The 16,786-nt window shown below is 41.9% G+C and overlaps 2 protein-coding genes across 8 annotated transcripts; one reads left to right on the forward strand and one right to left on the reverse strand.

The window, feature by feature from the left end:
- Positions 1-115: 115 nt before the first annotated feature.
- Positions 116-5,721, reverse strand: NIF3L1 (NGG1 interacting factor 3 like 1). Of its 7 annotated transcripts, none has more exons than XM_085584570.1 (7): positions 5,616-5,721; positions 4,823-5,265; positions 3,968-4,130; positions 3,374-3,500; positions 2,886-3,024; positions 1,659-1,742; positions 116-793 (listed from the first exon to the last, which is right to left on the reverse strand). In XM_085584570.1, the coding sequence occupies exons 2-7, from the start codon at positions 5,256-5,258 to the stop codon at positions 609-611; spliced, it is 1,134 nt and encodes a 377-aa protein (XP_085440696.1). In that variant the 5' UTR covers positions 5,259-5,265; positions 5,616-5,721; the 3' UTR covers positions 116-608. The 7 variants fall into 7 exon arrangements, with proteins under 7 accessions (XP_085440696.1, XP_085440699.1, XP_085440697.1 ...); XM_085584573.1 differs by having other exon boundaries at positions 5,586-5,623; XM_085584571.1 differs by having other exon boundaries at positions 5,567-5,623.
- Positions 5,257-16,406, forward strand: PPIL3 (peptidylprolyl isomerase like 3). The gene is made up of 8 exons (XM_085584725.1): positions 5,257-5,274; positions 5,712-5,933; positions 7,737-7,883; positions 8,580-8,673; positions 9,300-9,367; positions 9,750-9,868; positions 10,152-11,955; positions 15,692-16,406. The coding sequence occupies exons 1-7, from the start codon at positions 5,257-5,259 to the stop codon at positions 10,276-10,278; spliced, it is 795 nt and encodes a 264-aa protein (XP_085440851.1). The 3' UTR covers positions 10,279-11,955; positions 15,692-16,406.
- Positions 16,407-16,786: the final 380 nt, after the last annotated feature.

Here is a 16,786-nt window from a genome sequence, read left to right on the forward strand (position 1 = left end):
CTGAGTTTCAACCTTACAAAGAAAGGTTGAAAGCATTTTTGAATTGAGAGTCCCTCTTTTGAAAAGCCTTAAAGCTTAGTGGTAGATTGTGCAGTTGAATACTAGTACCAACAACTTGCTTTGTGTTCTGTATTTATTTACATCTGAGTAGTGTCTTGGTACAACTGTTAATGCAAACAGTTCATCTCCATCCTTTCATTAACTACTATTTCTGAAATTTATTAGGTAAAATATCAATGGCTTGCTGACATGATTTGACATAACTGTACTAGGGTAGAACTGCTGCATAAGCTTGAACTGGAGGGAAGTCAGGTTTTATATATTTTACCCAAACCAATCCTTGAGTATCATGGTTATCAACTGTATCTAATAACATTAAACAGTAACAGTAAATTTATTCAAGTACAGTCCACTAATCAAGTAAATATACCGTTGGTATTCCAAAACAAACCTTTATTTTTCTGACATGACAGAATATACCCCAGACTTTGAGGGACCATAACATTCTGTACTGGACCAATTGAAAGCACCTTCATTAAGCTCTGCAATTGATAGGTCTGTGCAAGATAACACTACTGAATTTTCTCTCTTTCTCCAATCTTTCCCCCCTATGCCACTTGCAGAGGATCTCTGTCTTTCTCAGCCACAATGATGTTGATTTTGTTCTGTAGGTGGATGGCAAGTGCGTCACGCAGCTCTGACAGGAATCCTCGCTCAGTGTTACTGTGCTCACACAGAATAACACTTATCCCATTGGCAACTGCATCCAGCACATCATGGTGGGACATCTCTCCTGCCATTTTGAGAAAGAAATGTCATAGAGATCATGAATGGTACAGTTCAGGTAACCAGGTCTCTGCAATGTATGGAGCATCTCAGCTAAAAGCTGTGGTGATGTAATGGATTGTAGGCCATAAGCAGAAATGCAACACCATCTGCTCAGTAGGAACATGGAACATTCCTGGCCCAGGGTCCTTTGAAAGGCTCAGCTGATATCCCTGTATGCAGCTGAGTCAAACCACAGAAATTCCTTGCCATCTTTGAGTGGTTGTAATTACACTAATTTGGGCAGAAAATAAAAATGCTCAGAGTGGTCTGGAAGAGGATGGAGGAAAGCAGTTGGGAAGCCTGAGGGTCACCTCTGCAGGGGTTGCAAAGGGGCAGCAATTCCTACAAGAATGCAAGGCAGCCTTCACATTGCTGAGCCACAGGGAATAGCTGTCCCACTGCTAGAAGAGAGAATAATGGACTAAGTGTCCCTTTGGCTAGACACACCATAGAGTTTCTTTGGAAGGCTCTGTAGACACTACATTATATTCTCTTTCTTCATTAGGGAATTCTGTAGGGAATAGAGGAAATACATGTTGCCAAAGGAGAAACACACTTAAAGTTGCAACTCGCTGCCATCAGCACCGATTTTGTGTTGAAATAAATGCTGTAAAGCAATGTTTTAATTCAAGTATCTTTCACTGTGCCACACTGCCGTTTGATCCATGTTATCTTTAATGTTAGTTTGTCATTCCAATAGCTAACTAATTGGTTCTCAATTATAAATAACAGGTAATTCTTTGCAGTCAAGTATTTCAACAGTCATTGCTGGGGTTTGTTTTTTCTCTAATGACTATTTTTATAAAAATAATGAAACAGCAGTCTGTTACCTGTGAGATAGAGGTCAGCTTCTGTTCCCTTCAGTACACTGCTCCCGGAACCAGCACACAGAGCAACTTTCTTCAGTGGTGATTCTGCAGGGTAGAATGTGCCACAGTTAAGCAAGCTCCTTCCCCTCTGTTGAACCCTCATGTGTGTATTGCTAGTAATTGTTTCAGTTAACTACTACCTTGATTTTAGAGTCAGTTAACTACTACCTTTGATTTTGGAGAAGACATCTGTCAGTTTGAAAGTCATGGGCCTATAACACCTCTGACAATACAGCAAAATCCTCTGTGATAAGTAGATTTTTTTCAAGGGACAGGAAACTTCGCAGAAAACTCCAGCACAGAGGCTGGCTGCTGGCAACCTTTCTCCTAGTGAGGTCTTAGTTAGGTTTCTGAACTCTAATAGGCAGGCCACTACTCTTTCCAGGACTCTTCTGTTCCACCACCAGTAGCTTCCCAACTAATAATGCCACTAAGGCAGCACTTTGCCTCTGAGATATACTGGTTCCTACCTTTCAGCTCTCAGAGGGCCAGTCCTAATGCAAGCTGAAAGCTGCTCGATGCCAATAAAAATTGTCCACTTGCTGTGATTGCTAATTCCAAGCTATTACATATATGACAGTGACATATATTTTTTAGTGCAATTGTCAGTCTAATAAGATTTCTGTCTCAACAAATTTACTCTCACAAATTCTACCAGCTGTGTTCCTTGGACATTAGGATAGGTAGCTGGGATTAAGAGGATGTTTACACCACATCTTACTAATGACTCCACTGTTTGAGTTAGTTTACCTTCTTTATCTTATCTTTCATCAAAACACAGTTCTGTGTTCATGATACCATAAACTGTCTTACTCTTAGAGTGCTCTGAATTTTAACATTCAGTCACAAAAGGGAACATAAAATGAAACAGTACACCTTTGGGCCTGATATCCTGGGCAGGAAAATAAAAAATTTAGTCATTATATAAATTACAAAAAATGCTATCTTTCCTTCAATTTGTTCAGTCTCTACCACGTCAACCAGCGTACTATGGAATCCGATTAAAATACAGATGAGACTTCACGTGACCGTAAATTCTAAGATGCTATTTCTTAACAGTGCTTCCTAGTTCTTGGAGGTAAACGTGGTAAAGGCAGCAGTGTTTCCCAGTGTTGTTCACACACTCATGCTCCCTGTGTTCCTGCAGTGCCAGTCCTAGCAGGCATTCTGGCTTGCAGGCCCATTTACCGAGTGTCCTGCCAGCTCCCACGGCTACGCGGACGTGGGGGAGCTGCAGGTGGCCTTTGACACGCTCAATTATGTCTGACAAGGAGACTGGCTCGCTCAGGGTGCACAGGCGTCCCATTCCAGTATGGGGAAGAAGAGGCTGAAAAAAATTTAAATTACCGTGAGAAAGTTGACTCCATTGCTTTCCACACTTTAACAGGATGAGTATATTTGGTTTGCAGGAGCAACACTGAACTTTACAAAAAAGTATTTATGTGATGTTCTCAAATGTAACATATCAACTACACCAGCTATTGGAACTGATTTAAGAATTAGTACAGACCACATAGATAGTTTCATTGCTTTGGAAAATGTGTGTGGCTTCAAATTCCCGTATGCCTGTATTTCGGAGCACTGGGGTAGCACTGGAAAGCTGTGATGCCACTGACTACTGCATTCAGCTCACACAAGTAATACATTCACAGGAAGTAATTTTGTGATTTTGTTACCTTCTGTAGTAAGAGAATCTCGGTCTTGTGATAAAGAAGGCTGTTCTGGGACAATAATGCCACCACCTCCAGCAGTGCTTTCTGAGAGCAGCTGAGACTGACTCGTGTTTGCTCCTGACCTTCAACCCTGAGGAAAGATATGCCTGGTGCTTGTTAAGAAGCTAGATAAAATTTTGGAATTGTAATTACTATATTAGAGTATTATAATTATTAGTTTTGGCATTATAATTATTTTATCCCAGTGGCTGTTCTAACACTGAGAAAGGAAGAAAGGCAGCATTATAATAGCCTAGACTTGTCTTGGAAAAAACAAATATGGGAATTTAACTCACCTGTCCTGATCAAATTTCTGATTAATACTCTTTTTTAACACCCCTAATCTATGTGATGCTAAACTGGAGTTGCTATTACCTTTTAGCATGACACAGATTGACCGGAAAGGGACAACTATTCCTTAAGATTGTTGTTCAGTTGCTGAAAAACATAGCAGCAATGCACAGAGGAACAAAATTATTAGAACAGTAAAATACAATTACAGCAACTTATTGTTTCAAATAACAGGAAGAATACAACATTAGAGAGTGGAGCAGATACCTGGCTGGGAGAGTAGTGAGACAAGAGATCTCTGGCATGTCTTTGATTTTGGACAGCACTGCATCCAGATGCTCAGCATCTGCACAGAATTCTACCCGGTGAGTGCCCTCAGCTGGAGAGCTTGGTGCAGTTGATGGATGCAGTGGGACAGAAGTACAGGTGCCTGAGAAAACAGTACAAGATTGCTGGTTTATAAAGCAGGGTAGGTATCCTAACACTGATTTGGCACATATCTTATAGAGATGCAGCACAAAAGGTACAAATTTTGCACTCAAATCCTTTTTTCCTGACTAGAACTGAGGCTTTTCATTCTGTCTCCATTAGGCACAGTCTGTTTTAAGTCCAAAGATGGATATGTATTATCTGCCAGTCTCAATGCCATCAGTTTTATCCTAAGGATTGTCCAAAACCAGGAGTTCCTAGTTTGTATAACAGACTGGAAAAGATGCAGCTATTGTAATCTGTGAGCCACAATACAGGATAAAAATCTAAAATAACTTCACATAGTTTAAATGCTTTGCAAATATTGAGATCTCATACTTTCAAGGTGGTGATTTAAAGTCATTGGTATCAGAATTGCAACTACAGTGGACAATATATATGCGCCACCAGTTACAGACACATCCAATAGTAGAGTCAAAAATCTAAAACTATTATGTTGTTATCTGGTATATACCACCAAGAAAAATGTCCTAAAATGTATTTAAGGTTACAGTACCATAAAAATATTAGGAAAAATAAAAACAATCCTCAAATCACACCTGTAAAAGCTAGAAGGCAAATGATGAAAGATCCCACTTAAAATAGCATACATCTTTAATAATTTTAACTTGTTTGCTCTTAACAGAATCTCACCGAGTCCCTTTGTTAGCCAGTTATTAACTCCGTGAGGTATGGCATCGTACGCCGTATGTGGAGAATAAATCCCGATTCTGTTCTCCAAGGCTCGGACCACCAGCCGTTCCTTCCAGGTTTTCCACGTTATTCGCTTGAGTGGTGCGAATATAGGAGGGTGGTAAGAAAGAACGAGGTCTGCTTTCCTCTGCACTGCCTCTTCCATCACCTCCTCAGTGAGGTCGTTAGTGAGGAAAAGGGTGTTCACAGTGTGGGGAGGACTTGGTTCCACCAGCAATCCCACATTGTCCCAGCTTTCAGCCAGAGCGGGGGATGCGAAGTCATTCAGAGCAGAAACGAGCTCCCGGAGGTTCATGAGGGCGCGTACGGGCGGGCGGCCCAAGGCACAGACGCGGTGGAGAGGCGGGCGGAGCAGCGGCGGCACAGACAGCAGCATGCGGGACCTGTGCGGGGCAAACAGGCCGCCGTGAGCCCCGGGAACCCACCAGGCAAACAGCAGCCACGGCCGCTCGGGTTGTGGACGCTGCGCCCGCCCACCCCCGGCACCACCCGGCACCACCCGGCACCACCCGGCACCACCCGGTACCGAGCCCCTCCCCACCCCGGGGCTCCCGCACACGCCGCCCCGCACACGCCGCCCCGCACACGCCGCCCCGCACACGCCGCCCCGCACACGCCGCCCCGCTGGCCAGCACCAAGTGCGCGGAGCTGAAGCTCCACCCCTCTTCCCGCGGCACGGCCGACCCGCAGAGCCCGGCCGCACAGGCGCTCCCTCCTCGGCGGCCTCGCTCACCTCCCGCCGGGGCAGCGCCGGCGCTGCGGGGCGGGACCTGCGCTCGGCTCCGCCGCTTCCGCCGTGCTCAGCGCGGCTGGGGCGGCCCCTCGGTAGCGCCGGGAGGGAGCGGAGGCCCGCGGGAGCGCCGCCGCTTGTCCCCGGCGGGGGCTGGGTCCGCGTCAGCCCCGGCAGGTTCAGGCGTTCTCCGAGCGCGGCGGGCGGCGGTGCCGCCGGTGGAGGAGCCCAGCTGTTCTGTGCGCGGCATTTCGGTGGCGGTACCTGGGCAGGGAGGGAGCGGTAGCTCCGGCTGCCGTGGGTGACGGGGAGCGGGGACAGGTGGGTTGAGGTGGGGACACGGGACCGGGGCTTCACCGGCGAGGGCGGGTGTATAGTGAACCTATTGTCGCTTAAATATATATCTCGGCTTCTATGTAGCCGCGCTTTTATTGCCGGCATTTTAAACACTTTAATTGAAAGTATTACAAAGTTAAAAAGTCTGATCCTGTGGTTGCGTGCAGGTACCTGTCTGTTTCAAGCACTCACAGCTGTCATGAGTTGGCCCCAAATCACGCATCTGTTAGGTAGTGGCATGTGGCTTTTACCTATGAATTTCTGCCATCTGCTGTTCTGCCGACTGCCACAATACTTGCAAAAACTGATTGCTTGGTATGAATTTTCATCCTAGGAACGAGTGTTTTTACCCTCTTCCCCGTTCTCTAAGTGGTCTTGTTCTAGTAGTTTTTCATTTTTTCTATGCTGTGTAGTTGCTCAATGCAAAAATTTAGCCACAGAGTCATTGGAATGGCACCCTAGAACTGTGTGGTGTAAAAGCATGTAACCAACAAATATTTTAGAATCAAAACCAAATGGGGGTTGGTAGGAAAAAACCCAACAAAGTTCTTATGTTTACAGGAAGTTGCTGTATAGAAGGCTACCTCAGATTTTGATAAGCAGACATGGTAAGAATAAAAGCACATTTTATATATTTTCTGAAATGGTCATCTCTTGGAAAGCGAATAGCTTCTCTCTGTCTCAAAGGATTACACGTTTTACTCTGATGCTGTGAGTAATTTTTCATGAAAAGTTCAGGGTTTTCATTTCAAACTTATAAAAAGACACTATGAAAAGGAAAATAGGTTGATTTACATTAGTCTAAAACATCATTATGCTTTCACTTTAGAGATCCCAGATTCTAATGCTACTTTGGCATGTATTTAATAATCTAGTTTGGTTTCTTTTGCCACAGAAGCATTAGTCTAGTTGCAAGAACATACCTCTGATTCAGTGTATGTAAACCTCTGCGCTCAGAGGCTTTTAAAAAGTTAGCAATTTGAGAAATAGAAATAAAACTATATATGTCTTAAACTGATCATACACCTTCTATAGGATCTTCATGGACATTGTGGACAGCTATCTCCTTTACTTGTATACTTTTGGAGCAGTATGCCAGTATCAATGTGATGCTGATTTTAATTAGTTTTGCTGTACAGCTATCCCCACAGTAATTGTTTTTGCATAGTTTAGCACTTTCCATAGAAGCACTGTAACATATATGTCCTGTAGAGATAAATTTGCTTACGTCACTGGGTAAGCTGATTTTAAATTTTATGAAGGTAACTTACTTTTCTTAAGAACTTATAAGTTAAATTTTGAGATTTACTTATCTGTGAAGGCACATTATACATGCTGCCATTCAGAACTAGCCTTATTAATCAAAAGGCTGCAGGCATCAGTTGCTTCTCTAGTTGTAAAGCAGTGCAGTGTGTGCACCATCCAAAATAGATACAAACTTGATTCTTCACCTTTACTTTCAAGTGACTGAGTAGGCCCTGAGTTGGCAAATGAATAATGTATTTCTGGAGTGGAGCATGCAACAGGTACTGCATTACCATGGCAAACTTGATTTGTCCTGAAACTAAATGAAACTGAGTGCTTTCTGGTGATTTCACTGGAAATGTGGATTGGTTGTGACAGTAACCTTGCTTATAGCCAAATGTTGAAACAGTGAAACTTGCAGTTTGCACTGCAAACTTCAATGCAGTGCAAACTTACTTATGTTCTTGATGGGACTGGGAAATAAAACAGTGTATGTTAGTATTTTATTGCTGATTTATTTACTGTTTTCTGCCTTTTGCTCAGGCTGTCACACTGCATACGGATGTGGGAGATATTAAAATTGAACTGTTCTGTGAGCGTACTCCAAAGACTTGTGAAGTAAGTCACACACCAGGAGTAGGATTGCCTAGTGGTGAAACAGCAGTAGCAATAGTCAAGCCTGTGAAGGAGGTGAAGTAGCTTTTGCAATTTTACCTTTTCATGTAATGGAACGCCAACATTTTAAGCTGGTGTAGTGTCTGTTCCAATCATGGAACTTGTGCACTCTGTCATACTGACTGGAGTTTCATGCCTGTTTCTCTCTTGATAAGGTTTAGTTAAGGGGTGCTTCTTTTGAAGTTCCAGCATCTCCCAAAGTGTCCTTTGCCTTTAAGGCAAAATACAGCACCCAGCCTAGGATTCCCAAATTTCCATGGGTTTACTCATATCCCCACAGACTTGATTTTAGTTTGAAAGAGTGAGACTCACGGTTTGTCAGGCACCCCAGTTTTGAATTTTTGCAATAAATTGAAATTGAAATAAAATGCATTTATTTTAATGAAAAAGCTGAGGCATTAAGTTATTGATTACAAAATTACATGTGCCAAATAAAATTGTTGAATGGGAATGATATTTGAGAGAATGTCTTAGGCCTCTTGTTTGTTCCTCAAGTCAGACAGCCTTGCACTGAAAGCTTTGTATTCTTTGTGTGTGACACTATCAAAGGAGTTTATTATCTATGATTTGTTTATGACTACTCTGCAGCAAAAGTCTGTGGAATTCACACAAAGCAAGGCAGAGGTAAAAGCACTGGTCTTGCCAATGCTGTCATTTTAGTAAGATAATACTATTTTTCAGTTGTTAATATGGTTTGTTTGATTTTTGTAGAATTTCCTGGCTCTTTGTGCTAGTAACTACTACAATGGATGCGTATTTCACCGAAATATAAAGGGCTTCATGGTTCAGACAGGGGATCCATTAGGTAAATTCTTCTGTCTGGGTCTTTCTATGGAAAAAATGTACATAAAAATAAAATGTAAGGAAATAAAAAGGAATTATGGGTATTAAAACTAAAACGTAAGTAAAATAAAAATAAAAGAATTATTGTATTGTTGATAAGAGTTTTTTTATGATGAGGGTTTTTTTTTGTGGAGGGCTTACAGCAGTGCAGGCATTACCCCAGTTTTAAGTAATTATGCATTCTACAAACTTGAGTTTTAGCAGCTATTTTCACTAAATATGATGGTTCTGTTGACTAAATTAGAAGCAGGTACTAATGTGCTTTGTGTGGTTTCTGCCTGAAAGGCTGCATCTAAATCATTTGGGGAAAACGTCCCAGACGGTGTCAGCTGTTTGGGAGAAAAGCTGATTCAGTTGTGTCTGTTCATACTCATACTGAATTTAATTTGAGGATGTGTCAGTGTTTTGTTCTGCTACTTAATAGATTCCTTATATAGAGTTATGTCTTAGTGCAGTATCAAGAGCCTGCCTCAGACTAATTGCAGGCTGTCTGGACTCTGTTGTAAAATGCTGTAACAGAACAAACATAATTTCTGGGTTTTTCAGTCTGAAAATCCAGTAATTTCTACTGTGGTGCTTCTTTGTCAGGCACTGGGAAAGGAGGTAACAGCATCTGGGGCAAGAAGTTTGAAGATGAATTCAGTGAATATCTAAAGGTATTTATGTGCTCTCAATATGCACTTATGTTTTCATTTTAATTTTCTCGGCAATAATTTTCTCTTGGTTGGAGAACAATAGCTTATTATTATAATAGGAACAGGCATTTCTGTGCTTGGCAAGTGAGATTTGAGAGTTTTCATCACAGAAAGCAGAAGTAAAGAGAATTTCTGACAGCATTTTTCATGTAGTGGGCAAAGAAGCAGTTTTTCACTGTAAGAGCCATTCTGAGCAGCTAATTATTGACTGTGATAGAATATATTAGCAACCAAGATTTGTTCTTAATAATTGAGGAAGAGCTCTAAGTCATAGAGCACTTTGCCCAGGTTAGTTCTGGTTTCACAGATGTGTATTCATGCTGAGGTTTTTCCCCTTGTTCAGCACAGTGTCCGTGGGGTAGTTTCCATGGCAAACAATGGTCCCAACACCAATGGATCACAGTTCTTCATCACTTACGGCAAACAGCCTCACCTGGACATGAAGTACACGGTGTTTGGAAAGTAAGTGATTCAACTGCACGCCTCTGTCAGAGTGTGTGAGAGATCTGAGTATTTCAGGGCACATGCAAATGCTTGAACTTCTTCTCAGAGTCTGTCGTGGATGCTTAATAATCCCTTTCAAAGTACATTATTTGCCACATAAAATGTATTGGTTGTCTTATTTTGTATCATTTGCTTGCAAAGTCCCTGCCTTGTGATACTTGACTGTAAAATGTTTTGACACACATCAACAGTGAAATTTAAAGCATTATTAGAAGGCAATTTTCTTGTGTTTTTCTGGCAGAGTTATTGATGGCTTGGAGACCCTGGATGAGCTGGAGAAGCTGCCTGTGAATGAGAAAACCTATCGACCTCTTAATGATGTTCGCATTAAAGACATTACAATTCATGCCAACCCTTTTGCACTGTAGCCACAGAATGCTACAACACATTCTGCAGAGACTGGTCAGATAATTCCCAGATTATGGGGTTTAAAGAGCCATTAAAAAGGGTTACTTCAGCTGGATCATATCTTTGCTTATTGAATGCAGAATTTTCAGGAGCTTTAACGTTGTTTGGGAGTTGTCACAGAGAGGTCTTCTGCTTCAGAAGCCAGGTTTTCCAGAGTATCTTCCAGCATTTTGATTTTTAAGCATTGTTTTTTATACTTGTAAAATAAAAATACTTTATTTTTTTTTCCTAATCTTTGGTTTTTGCATTATCTTTCTGAGTGATGTTATGTTAAAGCAATGTCCTTTGCTATAATTTTATGCTACCAATTATGTGAAACTTTCTCATTATGTGTCACCTTCTTTACCTTTTTCAAAAGAGTAAAGTAAGACATGCAGTTTTTCCCCCTAGGTGAGAGCAGAGTCATAAATAGATGAAACCTTTCCCTCCCAGAAGATTAAAGAACATATTTAGAGCAGTGTTTGCTCTTGTGCTGCTGTGTTGGAATGATAACCTCTTAAGCCTTTCCAAAAGATAGATGGGAGTAGTTTCTTCTGCTTCTGGCACAGCACTATTGCTATGAAAGAGTAAGTATTTCTGTCCTTACATAGCTGTTGATTGAAACTAGGTAACATGGATTTATTGTAACTTGTTTTTCATCACTTTTTTGCACAAAGACTAGGGGGTAGACAAAACAAAGAGCGCTGTCAAAAAGGCTGAGGTCACATGGTGTCGAACAGATAAGAGCCATTTTGGGCTTCTTTCCCCAGTCCTCTTTCCACTCAGTGAGCATCCCTTAGCAAAGGGATATGCTTTGTAATCCTTAGGAGGCTCAAGGTCCAGCTGACTTGCAGTCATCTTCAAATCATTATTTTCCATTTTGAGACTTTGCCTCTTAAAATAATGAGAAGTCATTTACAAGAGAAAGGCAAAGAATGCCAGGTACAGAATACTGAGGTAATGAGAAGACTTAATACCTGCTGGGGAAAAAGTTTCTGTATTCTTCATGGCATGTTGTTTTAAGCTCCCAGCCCTTGTTCCAGGCTTAGTATGTTTTAGTGTAATACTTCAGTGAAGTAAAGGATTTTATTCTTTCAGCTCTGTGCTTCTCTCTTCCTTAAAACCAGCAGCAGTAGCAAGTAAACAGAAGTGTGCAATAGCACACTTGACTGACACTACTGCCATGCAGGAGGCAGGACATACTGGGAAATTTCCTACTGTGCAAAGGAACTGTAAATAATTAATAATTTAAAATTGCACTGAACTGGAAACAATTTCAGGTCTTTTTTTTTTTCCTTCACAAAAAATGTGAAATGTGGCAGCACTAAGTATTTTGCTCTCTGTAGGATGCACATTAAATGTAGGGTGTGGGGTGTATTTTTGGTTTTTGTTTGTTTTTTGTTTGGTTGGTTTTTTCCCTTTAAATTTAATGTGTATTGAAAGGGGAGTGATCCTACTGAGGCAAAACTGCAAACTTTGTAAAATTGTATTCTGTCTGTTTTCCTGGGCTTAGTCTAAGCTGGAGAGCAGTGGGCAAAAAGAAAATAATGGTGCATGATCGTTGAACAGTGAGAGACTTGTAGATGCGCTAAGCCGATTCCAGAGGACCACGAACCGTGTCCAGGGCAGTACAGGGAGGCGACAGCCTCGCCACTGGGGTAAGCAGCGACCGTTTCGCCACTGGAGCCTCCCGCCGCCCCCGCCCCTCAGGCCGCCATGTTCTGTGCTGCGCCTTCCCGGGCGGGCAGAAAATGGCCTCGGCCGCTGCGGCGGGGCCGGAGCCTTTCGCGGAGCCTTTCGCGGAGCCTTTCGCGGAGCCTTTCCCGGAGCCCCGGCTCGGGCCGGGCGCGGAGCCTCTGGTCGGGGAAGTGCTCCGGGCGCCGATCCGGGGCCGGCCCCGCGCCCGCCTCGCTCCGCCCGCCCGCGGCCGGCAGCGGCCGCCGGCCTGAGGCGCTGCAGCCGGCGTGGGGCTGAAAAGGCTGCGGGTGATTTAGTTCGCTTTTCCTCATGGGGCAGCCTAACTGGAGATGGGTTGAGTTTTATTGTCTCCCACAGAAAAACTTCACTGAAATCTTGAAAAGCCCCCTGGGCAATATTTGCCCTTGTCAAGCACACAGAAGCCTTTCTTCTTCTGAGGGTAATGGAGCACTGAGGCCTGAGTAGCTTGGCAGAAGTGTCCGAGCCACAGTATGTCGTTAAAATGCTTTTTTGTTAAGAAGAGGGTTACAGCTTTAATTTCCCATATCAAAAATAATTAAATTGAAAAAAGCTCTTTAATTAAAAAAAACTTGGAAGAAGGAGCAGAGAAAATAGCCAAAAATTCGGATGTTGAGAAAAAACATACTATTTATTATGTTTAAATTAGTAATTACTTTAATGGCTTTGAAAATGTGTTTCCGTGGGTTGTAATTTAAAAGAGTAAAATATCTTGGTTACATTTGGAGAATTTCAGTCAAATTAATAGTCCTGACAGGGATAAAAGAAAAAGGCCACTTTGCAGAAGGTGCAGCAATGGTGGGAATGGAGAGAGGATGCCATTCAGAAGTGCACAGGAGAAAAAGTACTGCAACTGCATTTCTGAAACTCCTGGCAGGTAAATAACTTCTGGACTTCTGGTATCAGCAGGCGTACTTTAAGACTTTATTATTCTGATTAGGTCATGTGATACCAGATTAATTTTTGAGTTGAAGGTATTTCAAGAAAGATTCTTCCAGCGTAAAACAAAAAGCTGCCTTCATAGGGACACTAGAATGATTTTAGTTGCATTTACTGGAATTTTTTTTTAATTATTATTCATAAACCAAATCTGTGAATGAAAGAGGCCGTTGGCAATGAAAGTTTTGAAGTTTGCAGTCACATGTCCAAGGAAGGGTGTGACACTGGGCATCCAAGTAGCCAGGAATCTGGTCTAATGTGACAGCTGGTGGCAAAAGGAAATACAAGACACTTTATAAATGCATGCCAACCTAAACCTCCACAGGTGATAGGACCAGTTTTAATTTAGGTTGTTTTTTTTTTTTTTTTTTTTTTTTTTTTTAAGAAGGTAGATTCTCATCTATGAGTAATAATTGAGTGTCGGATCTGGGAAATTCTGTGGATAATAGAATTTTATTCCTTTGGCTCATATTAGTAGCTGATTTTTGCTAGGATTGCATTTCCTTCAATGAAAATGTATAGTTTGTACATATGCTTTTGATACCACAGAACATAGTTCTGCTATTTGTTCACTGAATATATCCGAGCAGATTAATGAACAATAACCATCAATTGGACTACTTGAAATACAGGCATCACTTTCATGCCTTCAAGATTTATATTATGATAAGCATTTGCTTAACCCCTACTCTAAAATCCAAGGACAAGCTACTAAACTAGATTTTGACTAAGTATCACTTGAAATAGCAAGGAGCTCATGCCAGACTGACATTTTCAAGTATCAGTGAGAAATCTGTAGATTTAAATATGGATGATGTCTTCCCACTAGCAGGGTGGGTCTTCTGATTTTTGTTACACTGTTAAAAACACTGATGATTGGAGTTGTAAGTTAAGATCTTAAGCCAAAACAGCGTTAAGCAAACGTCTATCTTTTATAATTTTTAAAAAATAGCTTCTTGCCAAATACTCATACAAGTTATTTAATCTCAATTGCTTAAAATGGCTATTTTAATTTGGACAGAAGGTTGTTTAAAAACATATATGTGTGTATATATATCTAAAATATAATTATTAAATCCTTTTGCTTTAAGAAAAATATGGGGGTCCTGAAATCATAAAGTAAAATTCAGTTAGCCAATCTTTTAAAAGAAAAACAATTGTAATAATTTGTTTCCTTCCCACTTGCCAATCTGTTCCGTGCCATGTTTTTCTTTTGTAACATAAATTATGTTAATTTCTGGGGACTGAATTTGAAATTGCACCTGCTGACTGTTTGTGGCCTGGTGTGTATCTGAATGTCTGAGTCTCTCCCTGCTGAATTAATTTTTCTGACCTGAATTCACTTGAATTTATTGACTGGCTGCACGGTCTTGGTGCTGTTCCAGAAGAGCTATTGAAGGAAAAGATGCAAGAATGCAGAGGATGATGCAGAGGGTGATCTGATCTGTCAGAGATGTATTAAGTGCAAGGTGCATAGAATATTTTTCAGACTTTATTAACTATTTAGATAGATGTGGTGGGTTGACTGGCTGGGTACAGTTGCCCACCTAACCGCACCCACTCTGTCACTGCTCTCCGCAGTTGGACTGGAAAGAAAAAAATGTAACAAAAGGTTCACAAATTGAGATCAGGGAGAGATTCTCACCTAATAATATCACAGGCAAAACAGACTCAACTTGGTAATAGTAACTGAATTTATTACCACTCAAAATCAGAGTAGGGTACTGAAAAGTAAAATCTTAACATCATCATCCTCCCTCCCTCCTTCCCAGGCGGTGCAGGGAGGCAGAGAATGGGAGTAGGTTCAGTTTAGCACAAGTTATTTCTGTCCCTGCTCAGGGAGAAGAGTCCATCCCTGGCTCCAGTGTGGGTCCCTCCCACAGGAGAGTCCTCCATTAACTTCTCCAGCACAGCTCCCTTTCCATGGGATGCAGTCTTCGGGCATAGCCTGTTCCAGTGGGTTCCCATGGGATCTCAAGTCTAGCAGGAAACCTGCTCCAGTGGGTTCCTCTCTACAGCTCCACAGGTCCCTGCCTCCTCCAGAGCAGGCTTCCCCTGGAGTCACAGCCTTCCTTCAGGCATCCACCTGCTCCAGTGTGGTGTCTTCCACGGGCTGCAGGTGGATCTCTTGGTCCCTGTGCAGGGGATCCTCCCTGGGCTGCAGAGGCACAGCTGCCTCACCATGGGCTACACCACGGGCTGCAGGGGAATCTTGGCTCCTGCACCTGGGGCACCTCCTGCCCTTCCTTCTCCACTGACCTTGGCTGTTTCTCTTGTTCTTTTCCTAATATTCTCACCATTCTCTGAGTGCAACTTGCATATTTTTCCTTTTTTCACTGTAAATGTGCCTTGATGAGAGTTGTCCAGTAACAGTTGTCCATGTAGGTATTTACAGTTTAAACAAGAATAGTCTAGAATAGCTCCTGTGGTAATTCTTAAATCTATTTTACTTTGCTTTGCATTTTTAATAGCATATGTAATACTATGGGGTGGTAGGTGGGCTTTTATTTCTAGGAACAATAAGGTACAATGTATGTTTTCAGAAATGATATATGAAATGTTAGTCTTTTTTTATGCATAGATGAACCTTGGTTATATTGTCAGCATGTACTAAAAAAATGCCTTTTCTTAAAAGGTTGCTATTGCTATAAAAAATGTATATCTGAATATTCTTCATTAGAAGTAGTTGCTCATAATAGTAGTTGCTCTTCTAATCACTGTTTGATCCCATCTTTTCAGAAGAGGCAAACATGCAGCTGTGAAAAAATCAAAAATGATGGCAGCTGCTCAGAAGCAGCCTATGAAGTCCTAGAACTGGAATATGTAAAGACAATGGATCCTGGCAGTACTCAGTGAGTATACAAAGCCACCTGTACTTCGGTTTGGCTTTAGGATTTCTGTCATGTTGCCTTCTGTGCTATGGGATGTGTGTGTCTCAGCTTTATTAGAATTGCTTCACATCATGTCATGTTCCTGCCTTTGCAGTCACTGTGTTCAGATGTTGGAGTGCTTTGAGTACCATGGACATGTCTGAATTGTAATTGAGCTCCAGGGGCTCAGCACCCTTGCATTAAGTCAGAGATGAAAGCTATGGGCTTTGGGTGTGCAGTATTTAAGGATGAGTATCAGACACTTTGATGCCCACAGGCCAGGGCTGAGCTCTTGCAGTTTGCCATGGCCACAGCAGCCTGTTAGGCTGAACTCTCATTTGAGGCGTGTCACATGCTGTTGAACTGCGCTTTAGCACACAGCGCTCTCTTAAGCTCTTGGAATGTTTTGGAATCTGGTATCAAACAAGAACCTTCTGAGTCCTTTCACAGCACTGGGACAGTCACAACCATGAGATGTTTGGAGTGCACAGTGTATTCTCATGGACTGCTACCTTGGTGCAGCACTATTTCCTGTGAGTTACTCACCCTTAGAATGATGCAGCATCTCTAATACTCCTCAGGTGGGTGAAAATATCCTGGAGAGGCAGGAAGTGAGGGGAATGATTTATGCAAGAACTTCAGCTGCCTTTCTCCATGGTGCCAGATTGAAGAGAGATGTGGGCACAAGGGAAGGGTATGAACAGAACAATTCAACGTTTTGGCAGCAGCTTAGTGTGAAGGATCACCTTCTTAACATTTGTAATTTACAAGCCATGCTAGTAACAGATGTGGCTTCATCTGTCACCATCAACAAATTCAAATACCTTAATTTTGTCATCTTGACAGTATTGCTGAAACTTGAGATTACTCAACATTAAGTAAAAAAATAGAAATAGGGTCAAGGGGAAAAAACCTCAAGGGACAAAACCTAGTACATTCTACCTTTAGGAAACAGATCAGTACA

Source organism: Lonchura striata, chromosome 7 (assembly GCF_050655825.1).
Source record: "Lonchura striata isolate lonStrDom1 chromosome 7, ASM5065582v1, whole genome shotgun sequence".
Lineage (NCBI taxonomy): Eukaryota > Metazoa > Chordata > Aves > Passeriformes > Estrildidae > Lonchura > Lonchura striata.

Excerpts from the sequence above, each read along its gene's own strand:
- NIF3L1 (XM_085584570.1), bottom strand. The coding sequence starts at position 5,258 with ATGCTGCTGTCTGTGCCGCCGCTGCTCCGCCCGCCTCTCCACCGCGTC. Across the intron at positions 3,501-3,967 it reads CTCACTACTCTCCCAGCCAG|GGTTGAAGGTCAGGAGCAAA; the intron begins GTATCTGCTCCA and ends ATCTTTCCTCAG. Across the intron at positions 794-1,658 it reads AGCTGACCTCTATCTCACAG|GAGAGATGTCCCACCATGAT; the intron begins GTAACAGACTGC and ends TCAAAATGGCAG.
- PPIL3 (XM_085584725.1), top strand. Across the intron at positions 5,934-7,736 it reads GTGACGGGGAGCGGGGACAG|GCTGTCACACTGCATACGGA; the intron begins GTGGGTTGAGGT and ends CCTTTTGCTCAG. Across the intron at positions 8,674-9,299 it reads TCAGACAGGGGATCCATTAG|GCACTGGGAAAGGAGGTAAC; the intron begins GTAAATTCTTCT and ends CTTCTTTGTCAG.